We start from the raw sequence: 19,981 nt of genomic DNA on the forward strand, positions 1-19,981 counted from the left end.
GCTTCAAATTTGAACCATCATTACGTTTGTCACTTGCTTAACGAGTTTTGTTTTTTTTTTTTGGATTTTTTTCTTTTTTCCTGAATCTAAGGAAAGGCCTCGGTCTTGGAGACAATTTCATGGATTGTTTGTCACTGGTCATTAAATTGGGCCAAGCAATTGAAAGAAAAGGAAAGCGCTTTTAAACGGAAGAGTTGGAGCAAAATCAGCTGGACAGAAATTTAGGATACAAGGCCCAAACGGTTGTCCACCAGAGCCGTTGAGGACCATTGCAACACCTCTAAATTAATGAAGTTAACCCTCTAAGAAAGAGAGTGTCAAAAAGACAAAAAAAATCCCTCTAAGAAAGAGCTTGAGAGCATATAAAGCATGAAAAGCACTTTGTATAATTTGATGGAGCTAATATTATGAAGCAAAATATCAAAAAAGTATATAAAACATGTGTTCAAAGTTGTGTTTATTCTTTTAACTTTCTTTTTACAAATGTTAATCAATGAAGAGCACAAATATTTTAATAGCATTACAATCATAAAAAAGGGTAGGCATTTTACTATTGTTGCATTTGCAAAAAATGTGAAGCTCTTAATATGATAATTGGTTTCATACCAAAATCAATTAATTAATGCATATATTTGAGCATGCTAAACTCAACCTTTAAGTCATTGTAAAAATCATAAATCAATGTATTAGTAGATATATCTCAAGTGGCTAAATTGAAATTTAAGTTATCGCAAAAATTGCTCGTTCGCAGTTACCAAATTAAGGGCCAATTGAAAATGACTTGTACTCCATTTTAAAAAATTAAGAATTATTCAAAACTGCAATTATTCCTTTCTAATTTTAAATGTTAGATATTCAAAACATTACTACATTGGTAAAAAAAATTTTGAAATTTATTGACATGATAATCAATTGTACATCGAAATTCATTCATTAATCAGTATGTTTGAAATGGATAACTTAATTGGCATTGGTAAGAAATTGGAATTGTTTACATGATAATCAATTGCATATTAAAATTTATTCATTAATCGATTGGTATGAATTGGCTAACTTATTTTCTCGTGACATATTTTCTATGCCAACTCAATGCCACCAATAGTGTTGCGCCAAGTGTCATGTTATTATTTACACTTTAATTTGCTAATAACACGTGCAATTTTCCCCGCTCAAAAACCCTCTCAAAACTCTCCACCGGCCCCGCTCTCCTCCTTCTCCGTTAACCACCATGGAACGGGACCCCTGTCCTGATCGTATACTAGATGACATCGGCGGCGCTTTTGGCATGGGTGCCGTAGGGGGCGGAGCGTTTTACTTTCTCAAAGGCCTAAAGAATTCCCCAAGAGGATCTCGTCTCCTGGGCGCCTACCAAACCGCCCGCATGAAAACGCCAGCCACTGCCGGCGGCTTCGCCGTTTGGGGTGCCTTATTTTCCCTCTCCGACTGCTCCCTCGTCTACCTCCGCCAAAAGGAGGATCCGTGGAACTCCATCATGGCCGGGGCCTTCACCGGGGGATTCCTACAAATGCGCCAGGGCTTTGCCTCCGCTTCTCGGGCTGCTTTAATTGGTGGAGGTTTATTGGCCCTCATAGAAGGCCTTCAGATCGCTGTAAATCGATTCGTTGCAGCTCAACAGCAACAAATTATATATGTTGATCGTAGTAGCGTGCCTATTGGCATGGGTCATCAGGGTAATCAGGACCTGCCGGAGACAGCCGGTGCTTCCGGGTCAGCGTCCTGGTTTGGAGGGTGGTTTGGTGGTGGTGGAAAGAAAGAGGAAGAAACGAGTGGAGCCAAGACGGAGATTTTGGAGAGCTTTGATGCTCCTTTGCCACCGACTTTTGAGTTCAAGTGAAATTTCTATGCTTTTTCACTACTCAGTGGGAGTGATCATAACTATGGTTAGTCAAGTACATTCATTCTTTTTGGAGAATAGATTGATATTGAAATTTTACGTCTTACATTGTTGTTAATTTTAATTAATCCTACAAGGATTCTCTGGTAAAGGGAAATTGATTGTTGAGGTTAAATATTTGACACTGTGTTAATTTAGTAGTGACAGATTGGCTTAGTGAGAAATCTTGAATTCTCAATTGAATTAATTTGTTTCTCCTGGTTAATGTTTTTTAATTTAGTTTTTTAATCCTCCTATTGATAGCGTGAATTGTGGTGTATGTTTTTCACCGATTTGGCTAGTGCAAGGCAGAGTTGGTGCCATCAATTTGTGGTTGAGACAACTGGTATACATGAAAGAAGTTAGAATTATGTAGATTTGTTCTTTTAACAAGTACAATAAGTTTACAGTTGCTAATGCGAATGATTGTGAGTTGAACATTGGCTTTGTTTGGAAAGCAATTTTCCAAAGCAAAATTCCTATGTTTTCCGTGAACACATTTTCCAATCACCTGTTTACCTCAAATATATCAAATTTCTACAAAAGAAAAAAAAAATCTAGAAAAATGCAATTCAGCCATTGATCCCTGCTGAAACTTTAGTGTTTTCAGAACAGAATTTATCTGAGTCTTGACATTCAAGCTTCTAACTGGAAAAAGCAAGAAGCCAAGGAAGTATATCAAGGCCAGAACAAAAATGCAAACTGAAATCACAACTGCATTGTGCTGCCAAACGATTTTAGACAAAAACAATGGCCAGTGCAAAATTATTTGCTCTCAACCAGATGAGTCATAATCCAAAAGCAGTCCACTATAAATACATCTCTTCACGTTACAAGAAGCCTGACAGAAGTTTAATTATTATTAGGGAGTATCTATATCAAGCTTGTTCTTTATACAAGAAAGGAGAGTTGGAAGACGATGTTGAGCTTCCAGACTTCCAGTGAAAATTAAACATGTAGCTTATGGATATAATTCATAAGAAGAAAGAAGATGGTCTTGATTCTGCTTACATGTGAATGCAAAGAGATACTCATTCTCCATCTGCAAACTTCTGTTAACCGAACTTGAGTAAACGAATTTTCTCGTTCCCTTCACTCTTCTGCTCATTGACAATTGTCTCAGCTGAATGCAGCAATTCGTTGTTGTACCTCCTTAACAGAATTTCCTCTAGATTTTGAATTTCTGCAAAAAAAAAACAAGGGATCTCCACAAGTTCAAGAGGCTCTCCCACTACAAGTCGCTCAAGGCTGGGAAGGGGATTTGAGCTCGCCTTCCAGTGTATGATGTCCAAGTTTTGACATTTCTAAGAATTTGAGCTTTCTGTATTCTTCATCTTCCATATCCCATATCTTCCCCCCAAAAGGCATGCTGTCGCAATTTAAGTACCTCAAGATATGGCAGCTTCCTAATTGTTGACATTGCCCTCCATGGTAGACCCAACTTATACAGGGTTAGTTTCCTAAGCCAGGAGGGAAAGGTAAATCCCTTAAACTGAATGCGCAACCAACAATCGAACACTTGCCCATGAGGACTTTCTCAATAAACTAAATTGCCTCAGATAGAACTTAGGATAAAGAATCTTAATCCCAATATGTTAAGGATGCAAAATTATACTAGTACACCTATAAATATACGCACTCTATACTTGTTCACCATTTTATCAACCTGCATCACCTGTTCCGAACTATCTGATTATCATTCTAACCGAAATATTTTCCAAATGCGTCAAACAGGTATGTACCGATGTACTTGCGTCTGTGCATGGGCTATGTATTAACTTGAAAATTTGTTTGTTCATTTCATTTTGCATGTAAGATTAATACGGTTAATGGATGGTGGCAACAGCTACTCGAATCTGAATAGATCCAAACACAGATTGTTTTAAGTAGTGTAATTATGTCTATAGTTTGCGGTAATATCCTTCTTATTGCTTTATCGAAGTTAAGGATGGATTTTTAGCTGAAGAAAATCTGAATAAGGAATGTGGATTGCAAGATTTGTATCCAATTAATGTATTTCTTACCTGAGCTTATACCATTAACTTCTCACTGCTCCAACATTTCATCTGGCGAGCTGTTGTTGAAGTTCACGCAGATCAGCTTTTCCACAATCTGGCCTGTCTTGTTTTCCAGTAGTGCCTCTTCTCTATCCGCTAAAAACTGATGATGCATAATTCGTTTTCTACGACTGTATTGTTTGTACTGTTACAATTTTATTGGATAAAGTGTTTGTGCATTTACTGTCAAGTGTCAACCCTTAACTGTGGATGTGATCTCTGGCAAAAATTAATTACTCTGCTTCAGGTTCAGATTCCTTTGCTCTGCTCTTTGGGACTTGCATAATTACATTTGTATACCTATGAACTTTTGAAAGAAGTTTAACAAATAAGGGGCGAAAAGAAAAAGAAAAAGAAAAAACAGTTGGTGCAATGATAACAAACGTAAATAGAAACTACTGACACCCCCCGGCGCAGCTCAGAATATCCATTGAAAGGTAATGGATGTATTTCTTCATTGTACAGAGCTACAACAGAATATAGATACAAGAGTTAATTCAGTCACTGAACAAGGTTAGCTTGCAACATCACTATAACCAATTTGGTTAGGAATCGTCAATGCTACATGAAGCTTGAGCTCTTGTTTAGATGAGACACTATCTTAGAACAATAGAAGTAGTGTTCTTGATAAATGCAAAACCATGTCAGGATCTGGAAAACCAACAGTATTGAGTAGACCTTCATAATTGAGACCAGGGCATATATATGAAGAAAGCTTGACCTTCAGCTCCAAATATTTATCCCTCAAGGACCTGGAAAAAAAAGTAAAGAAATGATAAAGCTGCAATTTAATTGGAAGATCAGTTCAAGATATCCAGTGATTAGCCTTTGTTGTACCAACTGAGCAGAAACATACCAACTTTTGATCATAGGCTTCATTCTCAGAACAATATGGAAAAAGTTTCATGTCTAGCGGTAGTAAATTCTGCACATATTTCATGCTGAAAGGATGTAGATCAAAGCAGGCCAAAGACAACCTTCTCTCAAAATGTTTTTATTTTAAGTGATCACATGGTCAAGTATTCACTTGAATAATTGAAGAAACGTACACTACAAAGTTGTTGGGTTGGATCTAGCTTCATAAACTTATGCAAACTGTACACCATCTGATAATCGAGTTCAACAGACTTAGTAAGATATGAGATGCTTAAAGATAAAACTGACTTTTCCTAAACTTGGGAGATGGAAGGATTAGATAGCATGAAGTACGAGGAAGTTGTATCAATTTTTCATTGGACAAGATTTATATCTTCACTTCTGAAGCTTGGGACAAGTTTCTGGTTAGTTCCTTGTCCATGTTATGTACTCTCATAATAAGCTGAGGAATTTCTTATCCATAGCTATCTATACTCATAAAAAAGTGTGTTGGATGAATTATTATTTTGGTGTTTCTTACTTTTTAGATCTACCTAATATACTCTTAATTATAAAGATGATGTACTGGACCTTAGCATAATCTACCTAATGTACCTTAACATAATGCTTACTATAATGGACAAATAAGTCATTAGAGCATTAAATGCTAAATCTTTGAAAAATCATTGCGAAACTTTCATATATCATAGTAGAAGTCCACTCAATGAAGATCTTCTTCTTGTGTCAAGCTAGAACAGTAATGATACAGAAATACTTAGTGTAAGGATTTACTTGTATGATATCTGTATCATACCCCGGCGAGATTTTGTGAATAGAGAGTAGCTAGCAACTATTAATTGAAACAAAAGCAACAATACAAAACTTTCTTGACCTTAAAGCTTTAAACTTCATCCTAACATCATTGTGTTGCCAATTACTTCCTAGAGATAACAAATCCTTTTTCTGTCAATGTTGGTCAAAACCAATAATGATCTCCAAGCTTTTATATAGTTAAGCATGGCGGTGGGGGTCCAGTCGAGTTGCTCAGCAGGAGCTCAGTCAAAGTTCAACTCAAGCTCGATCTAATCGAGTCGAATTTGAGCATTTACATATTCTGTTCAAAAGCTCATTGAGCTTTTCGAGCTTCATATTTATATATTCTTATATTTTTATTTTTTATTTTTTATTTTTATAATTATTAAATTACCTAGAAACCTATATTCTTAAAATAATTAACACATCTTACCACTTGAGCTCAAGCTTGATCTCAATCTCAATTTGCTTTTTGAGCGAGCTTGACCTCGATCTCGATCTCCAGCACCTTATATTTTACACAAGTCGAGTTTGAGCTTAAAAGTTGAAAGTTCGTCGAACTCGTCGACCACGGGCATATGGGAGTTCACTTTGATGGAAGACCAGCAGCATAACAGCTACGAGTTCGCTTAGATGGGAGCTCACCAGCTTGAAGGCAGTATAATGTTTAGCTGGCATAACAGTGAAAAAGATATTTGAGAAGTCAAAACCATTTATGCAGATTCGATAAGGCAGAAAAGATTAACCTTTGTCTTAAATATCAAAATCTACCAACATGAAACCCAAAAAAAAAAAAAAAAAAACTTAAAAAAAGGCTTGTCATTTTCATACAAGGGGAAGTCATAAACTTTTCTTCGAAAATAAAATTTTGGATTGAGCAAGGAGAAAAATGAACTAAACTTTGTTAATTTGGCATTTTAACAGGAACAATGATAACTAATTTTTATCATTTATACTTGCTTTGAAGCGAATGTAGCTCAAATTCTACAATTTAGATGGTTTCCATCCAAAGTACATATCAATTCATAGCCAAATGGGCTTATGTGGACTTATTATTATTATTATTTTTTTAAAAATCTAGGATGTTTTCTAAACCTTTGCACAGACCACAAGGGTTTACTGGATTTTACACTACTTGTAAATGTATCTGAATTGCTTCAAGGCAAATGTTTGAAGTGATGAAGAAATTTGTGTGTGTGTGTGTGTGTGTGTGTGTGTGTATGATTGTCTTTATCAGTTAAAGAAGTAATAGAACTTAATGTATGCAATCTTTTGTCATTTAATGCTTTTAATCATCCTAATCTTTTTTTTTTAATGCACCAATGATATAGACAAGATTTTACTTGATTCTACCATTTATTGTAACAAAGTTTAGACAATCTTTGATGCTAGAAATTGCTTTTGCAATTGAAGATTGATTCATAAAGAGATTAGTTTCTCAAGGGAAAAGGTGGGAAAAGGATTAAAAAAACAAAAAAAAGAACTGCTGCAGAGAGTTTGAAAATTTTCCCATATAGATTTTATTTAGTATAAAGATGCAGGAAGTTATGAGAACCAAATATAAAACATTCCTGCTTCTCTGCACCAATATATGTTGTAGCATGGAAGTCGTCAAAGAAGACAAGACCTTCAGGAAAGACTTTCTTTGGAACAAAATGAAAAGCTAAGTGAAACAATAAAGCTATAAATCACTGTCAGTTTCAGATAATATTGATTGTGGTGCCTATGCACTGAAAAGAACATTTCAAACCAGAAAACGAGTTGAGTGTAACACTGATTAAGTATCAATTTCCGGGATACCACATCAATTCAGAGAGCTCTTGCAGACTGATAGTGAAGAATGCAGGGGAATGTTAAGAATTCTTCTCTCTTTAAAAGAAATGTTAACCAGAGTTTATCTAATTGATCAGTCATTTTAGATGCAATCATCGATCATGTGTTGGGAGCTGATGTTGAATTTCTTATCTTAGAGTCGGCAATAAAATTAATGAGATGATAATAAGCTGGTCAGAACTAGCAAAAGAAAAACAGTTTTGCCAATTATTGCACTTCCAGAATCCTCATGCTCATAACAAAAGACCATTCCGACTTGCTTTCGTGGATGGTTTCACACTGTCGCGGTTATCAATGCTAAATAACGTTCATAACTTAAAGCTTCTCTCAGGTACAGAAGTATTCATCATCCTAGACTGAGGAAGTAAAATGAAATGTATGAATTAGGTCCTTAGAGCAAAAACCCAACTTTATTCATATCAGTGAAACTAGAAGCTATGAATATTTGAGCATGAGAAGGAATGAACAGGGATCTACATTTACTAGCAAGTGAATAAGCGAAGAAGAACTATACCGAAATGAAATCTTTTATTAGCCAATATTCTAGTGAAAAATCCATCATCTGAAACTATATAGTAACAACAATCCTATGATGTGATGGTAAATGATATCCTGCTTCAGGTCCCCTCAGGGAAAGTAAAAGTGAGAACTCAAATTCAATTTAATCAAAGAAACCATATGATCTTTTTTCAGTGGTAGAAGCTATTATCATGACTGATTAGAAGAAAAGTATACAAGTGCTGTAAACTTACGTCCAAGAACTTCCATCAGTATGTGGAGTATGTGGTTAGTACTTCAAGTTCCTCGTTTCCCATATCCTGTTGATCTTTGAGGATTTGCAAGGCAGAACTCGACTTGGTTGCTGCAGCCATGTAAGCGAATGATTGTCAAGGTAGAAATTTGGCCAAAAATTGAAGGGATCTCCTTAAGTCTGGAAAAATCTCCTACGACAAGCTGCTGAAGGCAGGTAAATGATTCAGCGGAGACATTCCATTCTTCAATTTCTGAACTGGATAATTCTAAGAATTTCAGGTTCAAGAACTGCTCATCGTCCACTTCCCACCTTTGTCCTGGAAAGGCTTGTTCTCTTAATTTCAAAACCTCAAGACAGGGAAGCTTTCCCAATTCTGATACTGCTCTCCACGGTAGGCCAAACTTATGCAAGGTGAGTTTCTTAAGAGTTGAGGGCAAGTTAAATCCCTGAAACTGTACACGCATCCAGCTATAGAACAGTTGCCCAGAGCCATAAGTAGACATTTTTAGTGATTCCAGATCTTTTAACAAAGCCAATAGGGGAAATTGAATACCCTTCCCAGTATAGTTCTCTGATTCTGTGAATACACATCTCAGTTTCCGAAGTTTAGGGAACCTTCTCAATAGCATCCATGAATCTGCTCGTTGATCAACAGACAAGGAAGAAAATGTCTCCACATTATTTAATTGAGAGGATTCCTCAAGCTCCATATCACCAAGAGAGACAACAGCCCTTTCACTGACAAACACATGTTTTAAACTTTTCATTTTGCATATGGTATCCGGTAGTTGAACAAAATCATATGAACCTTGAAGAACAAAGGTTTCTAGGTTCCAGAGGTTGGATATACATGATGGAACAGTCATAATATTACCCCGAATTGCTAGGTATCTCAAATGTACTATTAATACTATTTCCTCAGGAAAAGGGCAATCCAAATTGATGCTCTCCAAATTCAGTACTTTAAGAAGTTTAAAACTCTGAAAAATTTGGGAGGCAACAGAATTATGGGTTGATTCTTTAGTATCAGCAAATAGCATTAGAGAGGAGACATTTGGATTAGAAGGCTTTGATTTGATCAAAGTTTCCCATTCAGAATACAAGCACAATCTGTATTGGTCAAACCTTATGGGACTTGAGAAACATTGAGATACCTCGGTCCTTTCCACAACATGTAAAAAACTTTCTTCTTTAGCTTTTTCCCTGCAGAAATAGTGCAATAGATCATGAACACGACAAGCTTTTATCCCACCTTTGGAACTTCTGCTAGTAGCAATCACTAGGCTTCTATCGATTAGCTCCAAAAAAGACTCCTTTGCCACTGCTTCTAAGCTCCTCTTCTCAGGTTGCAGAAGTCCTTCAGCAATCCATAATAGCATCAGCTTCCGCACAGCAATTACTTCACCTTGCCTATATGCTGCAAAATAAAGAAAGCAAGCTTTTAATGTATCCGGTAGATAATTGTAGCTGAGTTCCAGAATGGCCATACAGCCTTCAGTACTAATGCGAGAATTTGAATTTTTCTCAATTTGCTTCCACCAATGTATATCATTCTTTTTTATTTCAAGGAGACCTGCAACAACAGCAATTGCCAGAGGTAGTCCTTTGCAATTTCTTGCCATTTTTTCCCCAATGTTTGAGAATTTTGAAGGGCAGCCATCACTGTGAAACACCTTCTTTTGTAAAAGATCCCAACTTTTATCATTAGAAAGTTCATTAAGGGGATGAACATGGAACGGAAGTCCAGACATTTCAGCCAACTTGTGATTCCGACTTGTGAACAAAATTCTACTTCCGTTGCTATCATCTGGAAGTGAATATTTTACAGCATCCCAAGCCCCAAGGTTCCAGATATCATCCATAACAATTATGTACTTTTGTCCTTTTAAACTTTGTCGGAGTTGATTAGCTATTTCATCATCATCCTTTTTAGAGATTTCAACCTGATCAATACCAATAACGCTCCTCAAAATATCAAATAACAGATCTCTTCTTCTGTATACTTGTGATACATAACACCAAGCACGTTTAATAAAGTAACATTGAACTGAAGGATCATTATAGACTTTCATTGCCAGAGTCGTCTTACCTACACCCGGCATGCCAGCAATAGAAACAATGTTCAGCTTCATTGATCCTCTTGTAAGTTTGTCTAGTACAGCTTTTGCATCTTCCACCAAACCTACAACTTCATCAGTACTTGAAATACTAGCTCGTGGTCGACCGAAACTGTAACTCTTCTGAATACTAGGATTTCTTGTGCTGGATATCTGGTTCTGTTTTATCTTCATGACATCGGCTTGGATATGCTTAATTTCATCTGTGACATCAGAAAGGCATATTATATTGCTCCAAATATTGCTCCAAATAGGAGTTTCAGTAGTTGCGCATGAGTTGATGACATGTTCTGCCAGGTATGCCACATTGATAATTCATGTCCATAGATCTTTTAGTTCAACAGACTCAGTTTGCAGCTCCATAATATCCTCGAGGAAAGGCCTAAGGAACATGACGAATAGTCACAATTTTATGCTTTGCAAAAGGAATGAAGTTGGCAATGTATTTCAAACTTTTATTCAGATTCCCCAAGAGGAAATCAATGAATCCAATTGCATCCGTCACAGGGAAATCAAAATGCCATGAACTAGGCTTCTTGCCATTAGGCTCTCTGACCTCTGCCTCAACTTCCTTAATCTTTTTGAGTAAATCAGGAAGCAAAGTATTTCTTTCCCTGGAAGTGTCATCATTCATTTTATCACTGCAAAGTGAGCAAATGAAAAATGTCATCTCTCTGATGAGTGCATAAATCTGGGTGAAGATTACAGTTCTCGATTTTCTTCCAAACTCCTCTGGCGGGTCCATGATAAATGTTATCAAGAGAACTAGCCCATCCTGTAGATCTTCAATATGATCCTTTACAGCAACCACTGCATTTTCTAGAAGAACATCGATAAAGCTTGTAACTATTTCACCCATCACACTTTTATCAGCTTTTGATGACTTACAAGCTTTCAGGAGTTCAAGATATATGTCCAAAACCTTGGGGCTGTAAGGCATGATCTTTTGTAGCATTTTATGAAGCATAGTATTGATTTAAGCTCCCATGTTTTCATCTACACCATCTATCCAGTACAGAATAGACAAACACGCTGTATTTTTAGCCCAATCTCGAAGAACAGTCGAGAAAGCTTCCAGTTTGTCCTGCTCCTGCCTACAACACCATTTTTTCGTGAAGTCAAGAAAGTTTCTGGAGAACCTTAGCTTCTCTTGAAGGGCTTCTGTTTGCACTTTCACAGGAACAAAAATACCATCACGAGAGTTGACAAGATCCTCCAGATTCATCAGGATAGAATCCATAAATTCCAGGATACCACCACTGTTAGAAGTCTTGAGCTCTAAAGAGCAATCTACCAAGAGAATACAAGTATTCCTGATTTCTGGCTTGAGATGTTCAACTTTTTCTTGCAACTTAGCTGCAACAAGGTTCCAATATTTCACATCTATTCCAATGGATGCAAAATAACCAGCATCATAGAGGTCCTGTCCTGTTTCCTCCATCATAGCTTCAGCATTCGTCAGGAGAGATGATCTCAAATGATGCAAAGTGGTGTCCTCCTCAGCAGCCTTGCACTTTGCCAAGCAACTGAAGAACATTTTCAGAAATCTTAAATCCAGTAAAAGGGTACGGATTTCCTGCCTCATAAGCAAAGTCAAGGATGGTCTTTTCAGTAGCCTTGATAGCTGGTCAATGGCAGAATCAACACAAGTGCAATCCATTTTTTGCTCTCTCTTTGAGATTTTGGGGAATCCTGCAAATGAGATGTGAAACTCAGGCTAGTGAAGTGGTTACCTTGTTGAGTCCTACTAATGATGATATTCTAAAGTTTCTTTTGATATCTTCAAAGATGCGTGATTTTTGGAAACAAGTTGCTCATGAAGCAACGTTTTATTCTGTTAGAGATTTTAGAGGTTAATACTACTAATTAACCAAAGCTCATTAAAATGCTCATCTGAGATTTTTTTTTTCTAAGACAAAGTTAAGAGCAGAACTAAATCACTGCTAGACCACGTCAACATCCTAAAATTAGCAAATTGTTAAGAAACTGAGAGCGAGCCAGATAGAAGTATAACACACTTAACCAATTGTTGATTGAGAATTTGATCCTATGCCATATGAATATGTTGTTTCTCATTTTTGTATACTTGAGAAGACATTCAATTCTCATCACAAGTTATTAGTACATTTTAAAGAAACACTTTTGTCGTTAAACTCAAAAAGTCATCTTACTACATGAATACATCTATTTTCTTCAACCAGAATCATATAGAATGGGTGGGATTAGACATAATCAACCTGTTCATCAAAATCATATTGAGGGAATGCAAAACCTTATCTCCAACCTCCAATAAAAACTTCAACCTAATGTCCTTTAACATATCAACACGTTGGAGATGTTGGAGATTCAGCATCCCCAAATCACTTCAAATTCTCCCACAATGATGGTATTACTGTAACAGGAACGAATTCAAGTTTTAGCTTTAGAGTCTTGCCTGTGGACAAATGTTTGACGTGAAACAGCAAGCTGTTTGACGTGTGTTCAAAGTTTACAGAGGGATACGTCAAATGTTGCCAGAGAAATGATCAAAGAGGCAATTGTTGAGAAGCTTGACACCAAGAGCCTGAGTTCTGCCTCTAATAGACTCTGTATCGCAGACTTGGGATGCTCAGTTGGGCCAAATACTTTCTTTGCTGTGCAAAACATAATAGATGCCATAGAAAACAAGCACAAATCTGAATATGATGGTTCGCATAAGCTTGAATTTCAGGTGTTCTTCAATGATCATGCATCCAATGATTTCAACACCCTTTTCACTTCTCTCCCACTTGAAAGGCAATACTTTTCAGCAGGAGTGCCAGGCACCTTCTATGATCAGCTGTTTCCATCATCTTCCATCCATTTTGCACATTCGTCTTATTCACTGCACTGGCTCTCTAAGGTGCCAGAAAAGTTGCTTGACCAAAATTCTTCTTGGAATAAGGGGAAAATACACTGTGCAGGTGCCTCGGATGAAGTAGTCAATGCTTATGCAGCTCAATTTGAAAAGGATATGGGGATTTTCCTAAATGCAAGAGCTAAAGAGATCGTACCAGAAGGCATGATTGTACTTATCATACCAGGTATCCCTGACGAGGTGCACCCTTCCGAGCTACCTGCTGGCATTCTGTTCAACTTCCTTGGATCCAGTCTTGTGGATAGGGCTAATGAGGTGAGACAAACTAGTCATTCAAAAATCTAGATGTGGATGTGCTTAAGCTCCTAATTCTGAGGGGATGCTTGGTAGAGGAATGGAAGTAGAGCTATCTGCTTTACGTACTAGATTAATGATGAAACTGAATGAGAACCAGGGAGAACCTCAAATACAAATAATCCGCGGACCACTTTGCCAGTTGCTGCAGTAAATTGCTAAGAGATTCCACTGGACATGAGCCTTACAATTTCCAAATTTTAATCAAATAAGTGGATATACTTGATGTGATATTATTGATTGATACCTTTAATTTCTCGGTTTACAGGGAATCCTCAATGAAGCTCAAATCGATTCCTTCAACTTACCAATTTATTCTGCATCTCCAAAGGAGATGGCTTCGCTGGTGAAGATAAATGGTTGTTTCAGTATTGAAAGCATGGAGGTGACGGATCCTAGGTCCAAGATTCATGATCCAATGAAATGTTCAAAAGGACTATAAAGAAAACTGCAGATATTTCACTGTGCTTGGAATCAGGGTTCAAGGAAGGCACGCAATTGTTCATTGTCCTCCAGCTTAAGTGAGATGCAGTCTTGCATGATCTGCATGCTGATAGCTTCTCATACAGATTTTATTTCAGTAACAGACATACAATGATTTTTACTACTTATACATACCATATTTCCCCTCTAGAAAGCATGAAAGGAAAGATTAATTCCCTTCTTGCCTTTGTACCACCAATTATGTGATATGTTGGAATTGTAAACATAAACTCCTTCCTGTTCCTCTTTCTTTGTTACATAGTAGTACAAGAGTGTAAGATTACAATTGTCCCAGAATGGTATGTATACAAATAGATTATATCTGAACAACATTACCAGTAATCCACACAGATGTTCGGAACACTAGAAGTTTACCATCTGACAAGTGAACAATATGCTTGAAATCTTGTCCAAATATGATACAATCTTGATAACCATCTTACTTAGTGCATATAAAGCCATGACAGCATATCCAAATCCAACAACCATGAAATTCGATGGATCAACAGAGATTTTGACTTCAAACATCTGTAACCATATAATAAATAAATACAGAGTGAGAAATTACACATAAATCTCAAGCAATGGTGTTCTGTTTGGCCTTCTAGTTACTTCAAAGGGGGTAGTTACTGAATTCCACAAGCTGTCACAGTGAGTAGTCTTTTCAATTGGCTTAGTTAAATAGGTGCAGACTCAAATCAATTGAACAGAATTTTATGGTTTCAGGTCGTTGATCACCCCTTGATCCATCATGATAATTCTGCAAGGAAATTGTTAATTTATTTAGAGTGTTAGCTTTTAAAATTGTTCAAGTAAATTCTGCATAATATCATATACAATCTTCATTAGATTTCAAGAGTTAATAAATCCAAACTATTAATTTATAAGGGAAACAAGCAAAATTATACATGTACTGCTAATTTTTTCATCTTTGAAGCAGTAGTAAGATGAAAGTTACTTGGCCCTCAATAATATGGGATAGTGTTGCTCATTTCTTAACTAAATGAAAACATGAATGCAGTGGCCAAAGAAAGAGGTAAAAGAAGAAAAGACTATGAACTTTAATTTACTTACAGGTAATAAGAGTGCATAGATATTCTGCATCTCGAAATCAATGTAAGATAAGTACATCAAATTCCGGATTTCCTGAATCCCTCTGTTCCTGGAGAATTTGCTGAGCGGAATCTTCTACATCATAGCTGCACCTCCTCAATTGAATCAACTTCAAGCCTTCAATCTCTGAAAAACTGAATGGGATCTCCTCAAGATCAGAACAATCTTCAATGACAAGTTGTTCAAGTTTAGGAAACGGTGTATAGGAGGCCTTCCAGAGTACAACGTCCATGTTTGATAATTCCAAGAACTTAAGCTCTAAGAATTCCTCATCTCCCACATCCCATCTTTGTCCCCTAAAGGCTCCTTCCCGCAACTTGAGTACCTCAAGATGGAGTAGCTCCCCAATTGTCGATATGGCAGTCCATGGTAGACCAAGTTTACAGAGGGTTAGTTTCTTCAGCTTTGTGGGGAAGTTGAATGCCTGAAACTGAATCCGCATCCAACTATAAAACACTTGGTCATGAGAACCATTGGTAGACACTTTCAGTGACTCAAGATCTTCCAAGGAGGCCAGTGCTGGGAACTGAATTCCTTTCCTTCTGCACTTCTTTGATTCCACAATTTCACATTTCAGCTTCCGAAGTCTCCTAAACCTCCTCAACAGCTTCTCCGTATTTCCTCCTTGAGTGAAAGCAAGTGAAGAAAAAGTCTCCACATTGTCCATTTGACAGGAATCCTCAACCTCATACTCCCCTAAAGAGATGATTGCCATTTCACTGACATCTACGTGCTTTAAATTTTTCATCCTCCAAAATGTATCCGGCAAATAAATGGTTTTTGTACTTGCCACAACAAAAGTTTCCAGGTTCCAGAGGTTGGCTATTGAAGCTGGAACTTCTGTAAAACTACCACCAATTGATACATATCTCAAATGCACCATTGATACAATTTCTTTCGGGAAGCCAGAATGCAAGTAGACACTCTTCAAATCCAAAACTTTAATAAGTTTACAACTTTCTAAGAAGTCAGGGGAGAAATTGGAAGCATAGCTATCATCATCATCATAAAAGTAACCATCCCTTTTCCGAAAGAAGAGCAGAGAACTCACACGTTGACAAGCGGGTTTCAAACTTCCAGAAGCTGTGGATTCCGCATGAATGCATAATCGATATTGATCATGCTTTACAGGATTAAGGATATGATCAGAATCCTCTGACCGTTCCAGCACATGTAAAAACTTTTCGTCTTTTGCTTTTTTTGAGCAAAATTTGTGTAGCAGATCATGGAGGCGACATGCTTTTATCCCCCCATTGAAGCTTCTTTCAGAAACAATAACTAGACTTCGATCGTTAAGCTCCTTCAAGTACTCCTTTGCCACGACCTCGAAGCAACTCCTCTGGTTTCTGTTTACAAAGCCTTCGGCATTCCATAACAGGGTCAACTTTCTGGCACCAATTACTTCACCCTTCCGGAATGCTCCAAAGTATAGGAAACAAGGCTTTAGATAATCCATTAAATGCTTGTAGCTTAGTTCTATAGCGCCCATGTATCCCTTTGTAGTCGAGTCAGAACTTAAGCTTGCTTCTACTTGCTTCCACCATCCTACATTCTTCTTTTCCTTTGCAAGAAGACCTGCAATAACAGTTATTGCCAGGGGTAATCCTTCGCAATGTTCCACAATTCTCTTTCCAATTTCCAATAGTTCTTGAGGGCAAGCATCTTTGTGAAATATCTTCTCTTGCAAAAACTCCCAAGGTTTCTCCTCAATCAGTGGAGAAAGCAGATAAGTTTTGCCACTTCCTTCATCATCTGATATAAGATGGTGATTTTGAGTCGTGAAAATAATTCTACTTCTATTTCCATCATCTGGAAGTGACTGTTTTACAACATTCCAAGCTTTAATATCCCAAATGTCATCCATTACCACGAGGTACCTTTGTTTCAGTAAGCATCTCCTGAGCTGTTCCTCCAGATCTTCATTGCTCATCTTTGAGAGCTTAACATCATCAATACTGACACTAAGACACTTTAAAATGGCAAGTAATAGGTCTCTGCTTGTATATACTTGCGAAACATAACACCAGGCAAGTTCGTGAAAGTAAGATGTGGTTGAAGGATCATTATAAATTTTCCTAGCTAGAGTGGTCTTACCTACACCTGGCATTCCAACAATTGAGACAATCTCTCGGTTCTTCGATCCACTTGTAAGCAAATCAATTATCTGATTCGCCTCATCCTTGAATCCCACAACATCTTCATCAAATTTTGAATTATTACCTCGTGATGAATGGGCAAGCTTGGAAGTTGTCACAGCAATTTGCTTCCCAATATTGTATTTCTGCTTCATGGTCATGATCTCAGTCCCGCAAAACTTGATTTCTTCCTGGATATCAGAGAAGCAGATAATCTGATGCCAAATAGGAATACCTGAAATAGCACATGAATTCATTACATTTTCCACCTGGTATGCCAGATTGATAATCCGTGTCTGCAGAGCATTCACCTCCTGATAGTCATTTTGCACGTTCTCTGCATCCTGAAGAAAGGACCTAAAGCATGACAGCTCCTCGAGAACTGCCATAACTTTATGCTCCGCAAAAGGAATATGGTTGGCCTTGTACTGCATCATGTCATTCAAGTTTCCCATGAGGAAATCAATAAATCCCATTCCATTAGTCCTGGGAAAATTAGACTCCGATGAATTTGGCATGGCGATAAAAAGCTCCCAGACCTCTGCCTTGAGTTTCTCTATCTTCTCCAGAAAATCAGACAGATTATCATTTCTTGCCTTGGTAGTTCCATCTTCAGTTTGAGCAACATGAAGAGAGCAAATGACAGATATCACCAAACTCTCAACCATATCAGCAAACTCAGTTTTTCTTGCCGACTCTTTTGGGGGATCCACCAGAAATGTTAACGCAAACAGGAGCCCTTCTCGAAGGATAGCAAGATCAACCTTTAAAGATATGCCTGCATTTCCTAGGAGAGAATCGACAAAGCCAGAAACAATTTCACCCATTAAAAGAGTGTCAGATGGCGTTGACTTCAGGAGTTCAAGATACATCTCTGCAACTGCTTGACTACAAGGCATGATCTTCAGTAGCAACTGAGGAAGCATAGCATTCCTCTGGGGTTCCTTGTCTTTGTTCATGCTATCTGTCCAACATAGCAGTGACAAACAAGCAGAGTTTCTTGCCCATGCTTGAACATGGGTAGTCAAGAAATCCTCCATTCTGTCCTGCTTGCTACATCTTCTTGCTGCGAAGTCAACGAAGTTTCTGAGAAACCTCAGCTTACCTTCGAGTGCTTCGATCTGCTCCTTCACTGAACCAATAATCACTTCATCTTTCAAGCTGACAAGATCCTTCAAATTCATTAAAATGGTATCAATGAAATCCAGGATCTCGTCAACAGCCCTGAAAGCTATGAATTGGGATGAAAGATCAAATAAAGAAACGGCAGTTTCTCTGATTGTTGGCTTACATTTCTCAACTTCTCTTAGCATATTAGATGCCAGGAGTTCCCAATCTTTGAAATCTTTTCCAATTATTGCACGATAACCAGCATTGTATAGCCCCTTTCCTGATGCTTCCACAGTGCCTTCGGTACTGTTTCGTACTGATCCCAAATGCATGTTCTCATGATCAGCAGCTGCCATCCAGTTTTTCAAGCAGCAGCAGAACATTTTCACGAACCTTAGCTCCAGTTGAAGGCTCTGAATTTGCTGCTTCATGTGCAAATGCAAGTTTGGCAGGCACAACAGCCTTGAGAGTTGATCAGTGACGGAATCAATAGAAGCTCGATTCATTTTTTGTCTCCTGCTCTCTCTCTCTCTCTCTCTCTCTGTTCTTGGAAGTCAAATTTCTTCAAGAAAAAAAAAAAAAAAAAAAAGGCTTGTCAAGAAAAGGTATGTTGATGGAAGATGGTTTGCAGGAACTAAGAAGCGTAGCCTTTATCAAGCCGTGACAAGCGGAACCAAACGATCTGCCACATTTTCGAGCTAATTGTAACATGCAACCCGGAACTATCACTATTTCAAAGTTTACACCCTAAAATATCAGTGTATCACTATCAATTTGTGGTACATTACTCAAATTAGTGACGTTTTGGTAGTTATATTTTTCAATCCAGATACCTCAATTTAGGTTAAGCGCATTTGATTTAGGCGTGCTAAATCCTTTTCATTAAAGACAATTTTTAATTTTTCAATTGATTTTAAACTATATGCTGCCGCAATTTACAAATTACAACTGCTAGTTTAGAGTGATATGTGAAAATAAGTTTCAAGAGTTATGTGATATATTGAAATTAACCCTATATCAAGACTAAATTTCCATTTTTTTTTTTTTGCATTGTAATTGGACTGATATGCTATAAAATTTGAAGAACGATTTGCACGGTTTTGGTTTACTTGTAACATGATTGTACAGGGAAGGTATTTGTTCTCTTGTTTTATATTTATCTATGGTTGGAATGTCACCCCCGAAAAAGTAGCAGGGTTTAGATTTAAGAAAGCAAAGTGTAATTAATTGTGTATCAAAATTGAAGGAAATCAATAGTTGGCTTTCTTCTTTTTTTTTTTTTTTTTTTTTTGTTTGCATCAAACGTAAACAATTTTCGATATACCAACTCCTACTCCTACACTGTAGGGAAGGAGACACAAAAACTGGGTCATTGCGAATTGGAGCGGACTACTGGTGCCGTTTGGCGTTTCACAGTTTTCTAACAAATTCTTATTCGTTCTACTCCACTATTTTTAAAATGGGTTTTTTTTAGTTGGTGTCCAGGAGGCATTTGTTAACATGCCGAATTTTCTTTCAATTTATAATATATATGTACACACCAACCATTACTATCTTCTCTTACATTTATACATTTTCCCTAATTAAACTTACTTTCTCAAAATTTTAACACTTGAAGTACATCTTA

At 37.3% G+C, this 19,981-nt stretch overlaps 4 protein-coding genes across 5 annotated transcripts; 2 read left to right on the top strand and 2 right to left on the bottom strand.

Annotated features, from left to right (window-relative positions):
• The first annotated feature begins 1,156 nt into the window (after window positions 1-1,156).
• LOC113719189 (mitochondrial import inner membrane translocase subunit TIM17-1-like) lies at window positions 1,157-2,111 on the top strand. Its single transcript, XM_027244315.2, has one exon. The coding sequence runs from the start codon at window positions 1,229-1,231 to the stop codon at window positions 1,853-1,855; it is 627 nt and encodes a 208-aa protein (XP_027100116.1). The 5' UTR covers window positions 1,157-1,228; the 3' UTR covers window positions 1,856-2,111.
• Window positions 2,112-4,336: 2,225 nt separating this feature from the next.
• Window positions 4,337-10,497, bottom strand: LOC113719187 (putative late blight resistance protein homolog R1A-10). Its single transcript, XM_027244311.2, has 3 exons — window positions 8,205-10,497; window positions 6,053-6,290; window positions 4,337-4,703 (listed from the first exon to the last, which is right to left on the bottom strand). The coding sequence occupies exon 1, from the start codon at window positions 10,495-10,497 to the stop codon at window positions 8,248-8,250; it is 2,250 nt and encodes a 749-aa protein (XP_027100112.1). The 3' UTR covers window positions 4,337-4,703; window positions 6,053-6,290; window positions 8,205-8,247.
• Window positions 10,498-12,060: 1,563 nt separating this feature from the next.
• On the top strand, window positions 12,061-13,955 carry LOC113718497 (loganic acid O-methyltransferase-like). Its single transcript, XM_027243400.2, has 2 exons — window positions 12,061-13,474; window positions 13,782-13,955. The coding sequence occupies exons 1-2, from the start codon at window positions 12,845-12,847 to the stop codon at window positions 13,953-13,955; spliced, it is 804 nt and encodes a 267-aa protein (XP_027099201.2). The 5' UTR covers window positions 12,061-12,844.
• A 258-nt stretch (window positions 13,956-14,213) lies between these two features.
• LOC113719185 (putative late blight resistance protein homolog R1A-3) lies at window positions 14,214-18,959 on the bottom strand. 2 transcript variants are annotated; one of them, XM_027244309.2, is made up of 2 exons: window positions 15,071-18,959; window positions 14,214-14,756 (listed from the first exon to the last, which is right to left on the bottom strand). In XM_027244309.2, the coding sequence occupies exon 1, from the start codon at window positions 18,858-18,860 to the stop codon at window positions 15,108-15,110; it is 3,753 nt and encodes a 1,250-aa protein (XP_027100110.1). In that variant the 5' UTR covers window positions 18,861-18,959; the 3' UTR covers window positions 14,214-14,756; window positions 15,071-15,107. The 2 variants fall into 2 exon arrangements, with proteins under 2 accessions (XP_027100110.1, XP_027100111.1); XM_027244310.2 differs by having other exon boundaries at window positions 14,214-14,524; window positions 15,071-18,952.
• Window positions 18,960-19,981: the final 1,022 nt, after the last annotated feature.

This window comes from Coffea arabica, chromosome 11e, assembly GCF_036785885.1.
Source record: "Coffea arabica cultivar ET-39 chromosome 11e, Coffea Arabica ET-39 HiFi, whole genome shotgun sequence".
Classification (NCBI taxonomy): Eukaryota; Viridiplantae; Streptophyta; class Magnoliopsida; order Gentianales; family Rubiaceae; genus Coffea; species Coffea arabica.